The 8,909-nt window shown below is 44.6% G+C and overlaps 1 protein-coding gene and 1 pseudogene across 1 annotated transcript; one reads left to right on the top strand and one right to left on the bottom strand.

Annotated features, from left to right (window-relative positions):
* The first annotated feature begins 554 nt into the window (after positions 1-554).
* LOC123081638 (expansin-A19-like) lies at positions 555-1,449 on the top strand (annotated as a pseudogene).
* Positions 1,450-3,520: 2,071 nt separating this feature from the next.
* On the bottom strand, positions 3,521-8,678 carry LOC123084886 (FH protein interacting protein FIP2). The gene is made up of 11 exons (XM_044506419.1): positions 8,442-8,678; positions 8,249-8,358; positions 8,031-8,165; positions 7,780-7,935; positions 7,520-7,603; positions 7,311-7,357; positions 7,061-7,134; positions 5,864-5,922; positions 5,076-5,135; positions 4,214-4,294; positions 3,521-3,984 (listed from the first exon to the last, which is right to left on the bottom strand). The coding sequence occupies exons 1-11, from the start codon at positions 8,491-8,493 to the stop codon at positions 3,931-3,933; spliced, it is 912 nt and encodes a 303-aa protein (XP_044362354.1). The 5' UTR covers positions 8,494-8,678; the 3' UTR covers positions 3,521-3,930.
* Between the last annotated feature and the right edge of the window lie 231 nt (positions 8,679-8,909).

An 8,909-nucleotide genomic window follows, 5' to 3' on the forward strand; every position in this document is an offset into this window, starting at 1 on the left:
AAAGAAAATTGAACGGTTGCATATTCTCTTCTCTGGTGTAAAATACGACTGATGCCTTAATTGAACGGTTGCATCTTCTCTCAATGGTATAGGAAGAAGTTCTCTCCCGATGCCTTAATTGAACGGTTGCTGATCATTTCTAATTGTATAAAAGCGAGCTAGCTTTAGCTGCTACAAGCTATAGACTTAGTAGACTAGACTCTGGAAGCATGTCAAATTAGTTGTATTCAGTTAACCTATCATTTTGAATGTAGTTAATTAAGGAACGACATACCGATCAGACTTGCGTTCAATGATTAGAGCGCCCAAGTCTATCGGTGGAGGTTGCGTCCATACGATCGTTGGAACCGCGATCTCATATGTTAGTTAATTATAAGACGACAATCATTCCTCTCGATCTCATATGCTAGCTACATCCTATTTAAGCACCACCATTGTCGCAATCATTCCTCACCTCCAAATCCACCCTCGATCACCACAATATCTACCAAGCTAGCTAGCTGCGAGAGAAGCTCAATCATCTCTCCATGTTTCTGGGACTCTCGAGCAGAAAGATGGCAGCTGGGATGCGCTTCCTACAGCTGTTCGCCGCCGTTCTCGCGTTCTGCTTCGCGCCGGCCAATTCCGACTGGATCCCGGCCACCGCCACCTTCTACGGCGGCGCCGACGGCTCCGACACAATGGGTAAGCTAGCTAATCAAGACTTAATTCCGGCTTGCTCCGGCACCATCAATTTTCCCAATATTACAATTTACGGTATGCATGCAATGCATTGCGTGTGTGCGTGTCTGAATGTGTTTGCATGTGCAATATCTAGGTGGCGCGTGTGGGTACGAGAACCTATATGTTGCAGGGTACGGGATCAACAACGTGGCGCTGAGCACGGCGTTGTTCAATGACGGTGCATCATGCGGGCAATGCTACGCCATCATCTGCGACACCAGCAAGACGGATATGTGCAAGCCCGGCACGTCCATCACCGTGTCCGCCACCAACTTCTGCCCTCCCAACTGGGATCTCCCCAGCGACAACGGCGGGTGGTGCAACCCTCCTTGACACCACTTCGACATGTCACAGCCCGCCTGGGAGAACATCGGCATCTACCGTGCCGGCATCATCCCCGTCTTCTACCAGCAGGTCAAGTGTTGGAGGCAGGGCGGCGTTCGGTTCACCATCAACGGCTTCAACTACTTTGAACTGGTGCTTGTGGCCAACATCGCCGGGAGCGGGTCAATTAAGAGCATGTCGGTGAAAGGGACCAACACCGCGTGGATCCCGATGTCCAGGAACTGGGGCGCCAACTGGCACTGCCTCTCGGGACTGGTGGGGCAGGCGCTCAGCTTCGCTATCACCTCCACCGGAGGCCAGTACCTTGTCTTCCAGGATGTCGTGCCGGCCTGGTGGCAGTTTGGACAAACCTTCATCACCTGGCGCCAGTTCGACTACTAGAACAAACACTACTAGTATTATCAAATCATTTCTAGACATATAGACTACCACTATTATTATCGACGAGGTGTCGTTGTACATGTAATTTCTCATCTACACGTATGATTGTTTCTTTGATTTATTTTCATTAACTGTTCGGTTCCTCAATCTACTGTAAATTGTAGCCTCACCTATTCAAAGATTATTTGGTGTCAAACTACTAGAGGAGACCAATGTTTAATATGAACCCTCAAACCACCGATGGTTTGTCTTGAAAGCAATCATCAGACCTTTACAAACTTTACCGGGAAACAGCACACGCAAGGATACTTCCAGGAAAGACTCCTGCCACCTAAGATTCCCAAAACTCCAAGGGTAACAAGTTTGGTATAGCATAAGTAGGGGGGTCACGATTTATTTTTTGGTGGAACTGTAGATCTAGGGTTCCTCTTTGAATCCTCAAACTTTTATTGGAGGAATCAATGGGGAATGGGATTTTTTTTCAGTTCAACAATGGGGGGGTGCGGCTCAAATTTCGAGGATTGAGTCTAGAGGTAGAGGAAGGGTGGCTTATATATAACCCCCTTTAAATCCTTTTAATTGTTATCCCCACTTGCAGTGCACTCTGGAGGTCAGGGGTCCGGAGCCCTAGAGATCCATCCTATCCATAACCAAAACCTGAGGGTCGGTATCCTGGAGATCCTGGGTATGGAGCCCTGGAGATCCGTCCTATTTAGAGAAGGTGTCATTGGGTACCCCAGAGATCCAGGGGTCAGGGGTGGAGTACGGGGTGTCCAAAGGCGATGTCAGCTGGAACTAGAGATCTGGGGGCCTTGGACCCTTGGAGTTCCGAGGTATACAGAGAGGATGCCAGTGTTGGGTTTGAGATGGGCTTTTCTAACATGGCTTTGTGTATGGGTTTTGATGAAAATGGTGTATCATGATCCCCAAACTTATACAAGACCTAAACCCCGCTTAATAGTTGGGCCTTCCTACGATTCCAGAACCAAATTCTCTTACCTTTTGCAATAGTGGACACCTTTTTACCCGGATGTGGGGTCTTTTTCACCTCCATCCTTTTCATCAATTGCGACTAAACACATGAGAATCACTCAATTAAAGTGTTAGTCCCTTTTTTGCACAAAAAGTGTTAGTCCATCTAATCACATGACATGAATACTAAAACACACTTAAGTGGATCGATACATTTTCACTTAAGGGGCTAGATGAACATTAAAACACACTGAAACTAGACAAAATTTAACCAAAGTCAGAAAATGTAACAAGGGTCACAAGCGGTGACAGGTGGTGGATGCATGCATGTAGCACGGCGCGAGGAGCGAGAAAGCGTCCTGGGGTGAAGAGGAAGAACAGACAGCATCGTTGTGACAAGGGAAAGGTGGTGGCGGCGTCTACTAATGGGCAGGTGTACGAATTTGTCTGGGACTGGAGCGGTGGTGCGGGCACTGCTCCTCTCTGTGGCGATGTTGTATGCTCGATATAGACTGATGGATCCGTCTGCTAAGACGGCAACGACAAATGATGATTGAACACCAAAAGCTAGCATGGGTGTGTTTGGTTGCATATATCTTTTTTGCCTCCTTATATATGTGACTGAATTGTGCCTAGATGGGTGAATACAGGCTAAAAACCATGTTTTACACATAGTTTATGTGTCTGCATCCTCCTCAACCTATCTAAGACGAAACGCATGGCTGGTGTTTGGTTCCAGGCATGTTATGTGACCCAGCCAAAGGCTATGTCGGTGGACATACTACAATGGTCGATGGATGAGGCCGAGTCGGTGAGAATGCACACAACCAACCAACCAACCAACCACGCCCCACATGATCTCAGTCCCTGGTGGAGATACGTGGCCTGAATAACGTGCAAATATGATCTCAGTCCCTGCAACTTACACATCCGATCGGTGGTTGTACATACGCTATATCTAGTACCCTGCTGCTGTCAAAACAAGGAAAAGATAAGACTTTGCCTCGAAACAGGTGTGAGAATGTGACTGCTCTGAGAACGCAAGTACCTGAAACAATCCACAAACCAGGCATACACCACGTGTACTTTGCAATCCACGCAGAAGAAACATCATACACCAGCCTCCTCCAACAATTCAGATACAGATACAGCATCCCCATATGCAACAGCTGTGCGCATATCGAATTCCTTGCGCCACGATGAAGATTTAGCACAGGTGTCTAACATTAACAACTAGCCAGACTCATCGAATTCTAGCCGGAGTGTGATGTAACAATTCTTTGTACAACAATCAACACTGAGAGGCATGACAGCAAGAAACTATTTGCCCCGGCGTGCATGTGTTTTGGAACACCGAATGCCTGAACGTTTGCGTACCCATTTGCATTCGAGTTTTTCTTCAGACGTACTGCTCTTCTCCATCACAACCACTAAGATCAAAACCACAAGACATTGCAGGTGACAGATCAATTTTGTAAAGTGTACATGATGTCAGCCTCTCTTCTTGTACTATCTGATAGCTCCAAGAAGATTTGCTCCTCCAAGCTTAGCACCAGTCAAATCCTGTTACCAAAGCAGACATAGTTTAATTTTTAAGATGGAGATAAACAAAAGAAGGCAAGATTCTTCAGGATTTCTAATCCTATATAACAAAAAAAATGAAACAGGAATATATAACAAATTATTGCTCTTTGTATTTGCAAAATAATTGGAGTAGATAAATTGGTCAAATTATGCATGAAGTGAAAAATTCACTATCCAGGTAAAGCAAATAGCAAACAGGACAACATACAGTTTCACGCAAATCAACTTCTCTCAAGTAGGCTCGCTGAAGATTTGCCCCTTGCAAGTTTGCACCCGACAACTTAGCCCCCTGCAAACCAGACTAGCTTAGCATAGGGGTATGAATGACATAGTGAGGACAAGTATGCGAATACATTGTCAAGTAAGACACCAGAAAAAAATGTTTGACTTCGCTAATGTCTTTTCATTTATGCATGCTTCATCAAACAGAATAAGTAAACAACATGGCTTACGTAACATATCGAACAGTCAATATTCTGGACAAAGATGATGGGTACTGACTCCATGTTATGATAGTTTACTGAGCTTAGTACATTTTAACTTCTGTGAATGTTAGATGCTTACAGAGAACTAAAGAAAGCCCTGATAAATACTCCCTCTGTAAACAAATATAAGATGTAACGTCTTATATTAGTTTACAGAGGGAGTAGATGTTTGTGAGAACTGAACGCTGGCTTGGATAGCTAGAGCTCGCGGGTGTAAGCTTGCCCAGCCACATTCGATCCACAGGGAGGTCACATTTCTACCTAAAAAATAGATGTTTGTATATGTTGACATTATGACACTACTTAGTACGGAAGAACATTTAAGATGATAGCACACTTTATTTTAGCTGGAAGCTTCAAACTCTTCAGTTCCAAACATGAGTAAAGACAGACTACAGATCCATAAAATTAAAATTCAAGCTTTACGATGAACAGGCATGTATGATATAGAGTGTGTAACATACTAAGATTTGCTACAATAGTTTGACAACAAGATATTGTGCCACACTAGATATGAACCAGATAATCAGCAGACTGTAGCGGTGAGGTTCGTTTTAATAAATTTCTATGATGAAGTTATTTTACCTTGAGATTGGCCCCTTCAAGGTTAGCTCCATTCAAATCGGCACCCGTAAGATTAGCATTCTGAAAGTTCATTGGAATTCACAATAAGACACACAAGAAATGAAATAATCAACACCTAAACTTTGACGTTTTCTAATTACTAAAAAGAATATTTATAGAAATCTTCTATGTGTGACTGTCTAGAGAAGAACGACATGGACCTGTGGGGACAAAAAGATAGAAATTTGTCCTGTATGAAGTTCAAATTTCGGGCACCCATAGTTTTGATGCTTTTTGAGTTGCTAAAAGTAACTCCACAGGAAGCTTCTACATGCGACTATCTAGGGAAGAACAACATGGAACTATGAATACAAATAGATAAAACATATGTCCTGCATGCAGCTAATACTTTGGGCATGTGCTAGACTCTGTTTACATATTTCGGATGCTACACACGTTGCAGAGGTGGAAAATAGATATACATAAGTGCCACTAGTGGCAGAATTAGCATCTAAGAAGTACGCTTTGCGTCATTGTTTATAAGGCGGTAAGATAAGCACCAACCACCCTGACGCCTAAGTGCCTAAAGCAGACATGATCGTAAGGCGCTGCCAGGGCGTCTTGCCGCCTAAGCGATTAAGGTGGGACGCCTTATAAACAATGCTATGCGTATGGTGTTGTTCATTATGATTATTTTGTATGGTGAACAGCGACTTCATATATCACTATGTCAGCAGGGACTTTCAGCAGCAAAACACAAAACAGGGAATGTTTATGAAGAAATACACTACTCACAACAATTTGCAAACCTGTAAATGGGCTGAACGGACATCTGTCTCAATGAAGCTACATCCCGTTAAGCATGCATCTGCAAAATTAGTCTAGCAAATCAATCACTTCATACTTGGTTTTGTGAACCATAGCAACTTATAAGAATCTTTTCAAGTATATGATTAAATCTACTTTTGCACCCCGCAAAGGGAAAGAGAGGGCAAAGGACAGCTTAAGGGCATCTCCAACGCTGACCCCCAAACCGCACACCGCATCCGTCCGCGGACAGGGGGACCAGTCCACGGACAAGGATGCGGGAGCCAGCCATCCAAAGCTAGCCGCATACATCCGCCACCCAGTTTTTTTTAAGTCCACACGCTCAAACTAGCCGCAAATCTAGTTCCAGTTTAGATAAAAAAATGTTCAAATGCAGCAGTAGTTCTAATTTAAATATTACAATCCAACAAAGTATTCAAATTGTAATGGTTCAAACTTGAATTTAACTAGCACGTATGTACTAGTTGTCCCCTTTGACCTCCCAAAGATCCTCAATCAAATCTTCCTTCAGTTGCTCATGAGTTGCTCGATAAAGAATTTGTTGATGCATTTGAACAAACTCATCAAATGTGGCCGGATTCTGGTCCGAAAGTTCGATAGGATCACCCATGTTCTCAAATTCAAGAGCTATGGCAGCATCCTCACCCTCATCCTCCACAATCATGTTGTGCATGATCACACAACATGTCATCACCTCCCACAAGGTCTCCGGATCCCATTGTTTTGCAGGTCCACGAACAACTGCAAAACGTGCTTGCAGAACTCCAAATGCCCTCTCAACATCCTTTCTAGCTGCTTCTTGTTTTGGGGCAAGGGGGAGACGGAATCGTCGAGTTCCAGCAAGGGTGTGGCGGGAGATCAGGGTGGTGAAGCGGTGGCGGATGCAAGAAAGGAAACGGATGCAGAGAAAGATGGGAGGATGGAGGCGCAGGTCCAGGAGGGGTTCTGGGTGGGCCGGGAGTGTCGGAGTCCTACGTGGCTTTGAAGATGCCCTAAGATGGTAAGTTACAAAGAACTGCCCTAGTGATACAGTGGTCACAAAAGCAAGAAAATGTTTAAACAGGAGAAGCTTCAGATTTACTTTAGCAATATACAGTGTGTATAAACAAAAAAAAATACAAAATAAGCTGCGATCAAGTTAAATACATGATTTGGGGTAGGGTGAGGTGATTGTATACCTTGCAGGTTTGCGCTTTGAACGTTTGCTCTGTCTAGGACAGCGTCTTGAAGATTTGCTCCAGTAAGCTCACACCTGTTATTATCCAAAAATGAGCACTTACAAACAGCATATACAAACAAAAATCAGCATATAAGAAGGGAAATGGATATTAACCAGTTTCTTAGGCACCCATACAAAAAGAAAAAGATAGAAAATATCATCTTAGATAATATCGACGAGACCAGAAGAAGATCGACGGTGTATCTTACTCATGTAAATTTGCCTGTTCAAATGAAGAATGTGCAGCTTCCACCAGCTGCAAAAAAACATGCAGTGCAACGCGTTAATGATACAGTATTTCGTATTACATACAAGAATATCTTGGAAAGTTCCATTAGCTAGTGAAACTGGATTGAACTACTTCAAAAGAAGATAACTGACAGCGCAGAATCTTGGTGTGAGTGATAATGTGATATACCCTAAATTTTGCTTTATGAAGATTAGCACATGAAAAGTTGGTTCTCTCGATGCACGCATAACTGAAGTCCACCTCTGATAAGTCCTGCAAAGTACCAAAAAATGCATTTAAAATAGTGCAATTAGTAAACAAGGAAAAAGGAAAATTGCTTGTTTGACTTTATCATCTATGTAAGATAAGCTGACTAAGTACAGGAATTGCAGCTGTAAACGGTAATGGCAATAGAGAACAACAAGCAGAGAGTCTCCCTAGAATCTTACAAGTTTAGATAGATCAAGGCCGGATAGATTCAGGCCACGAAATCTGATTTTCTGGGCTTGAATGCACTTGATCACATCTTTGCGTGTCAATTCAGCCTCACACGAATTCTCAGTCTTTTTGGAAGCCAATTTCTCATTAATGTAATCAGCCAAACCCTAAACAAACCATCAGTATGTGACTACAGCTGATTCCCAAGCTAGAACCCAATAAATGAATGAAAGGTACAATGGAGAGTTTCTGAATCAATTACGAGCAACTGGTAGTACTCCGCCTCTCGCAGGAGTTGGTGGTGTTCGGACTCCGAGAGCGCCGGGATGGCACCGTCCCTTAGCCAATTGAGGATGTGCCTGAAATGCTTCCCATCCCTGTCCACGAACACCGCCCCCTGCACCCACACTCAGCCTCTGAGCCTACAGCAGCCGGAAAATCGCAACGAGAGAGGCAGGGAGCGCCGTCGAGGGACCGTACCGTGGTGGGGTGGTGCGGGAGCGTGTGCCTGCCGCTGAACATGGCGGCGAGCATGGAGTCGGGCTCCCGCTGCGTGAGCGTCTCGGCGGTGGTCGCGTACTTCGTCCCCCCTGCGCCACAGACAACACCGCAGTGATAAGCCTCGAATTCGCGGCCGCGTGGGCCAGACGGGAGCGAGGAATAAGGGACGGACCGATGTTGAGGAGGACCGGCGCGGCGGAGGAGGAGGACTCCGGCGACTGCATCGGCGCCTCGGCTCGGCGGCTCAGGGTGGAGAGCGGCCGGGGGTTTTGCCCGTGGCGACGAGGTAGGTAGGTGAGGAGAGCGGAGCGGAGAGGGATCTGGAATTCTGGATTCAGGTGGGGAGGCCGGCCGGGTCGACTGTTCCACTTGCTTCGCCGCTCCCTAGCTTAGCCCACACACTATTGTGTTCGCTGGTCGCTCTCTATTTTTTTTTCATTGTTTTTATTTTACTGATGTTAAATTGCTTTCTTTATAACTTCCTTCTTTGTAATATGAACTGATTTTGTAAATGTTCAAATTTATGGTTTGGTACAATTTTCTCCTTCCATTTTTAATTATAAAAATAGTACTAACCAATGCATGAATAGCCTTGAAAGTATATGAAATTACAAGCAAATCACTCATGAAACCAACATTG

The sequence above is a fragment of the Triticum aestivum genome, chromosome 4A (assembly GCF_018294505.1).
Source record: "Triticum aestivum cultivar Chinese Spring chromosome 4A, IWGSC CS RefSeq v2.1, whole genome shotgun sequence".
NCBI lineage: Eukaryota > Viridiplantae > Streptophyta > Magnoliopsida > Poales > Poaceae > Triticum > Triticum aestivum.

What these genes read in the sequence shown, in the direction of transcription:
- LOC123084886 (XM_044506419.1), bottom strand. Translation starts at nt 8,493, where the DNA reads ATGCAGTCGCCGGAGTCCTCCTCCTCCGCCGCGCCGGTCCTCCTCAAC. An exon ending in GCCGGTCCTCCTCAACATCG is followed by an intron (nt 8,359 to 8,441) that starts GTCCGTCCCTTA and finishes TCTGTGGCGCAG; the next exon opens with GGGGGACGAAGTACGCGACC. An exon ending in TCCGTTCAGCCCATTTACAG is followed by an intron (nt 5,136 to 5,863) that starts GTTTGCAAATTG and finishes ATGAACTTTCAG; the next exon opens with AATGCTAATCTTACGGGTGC.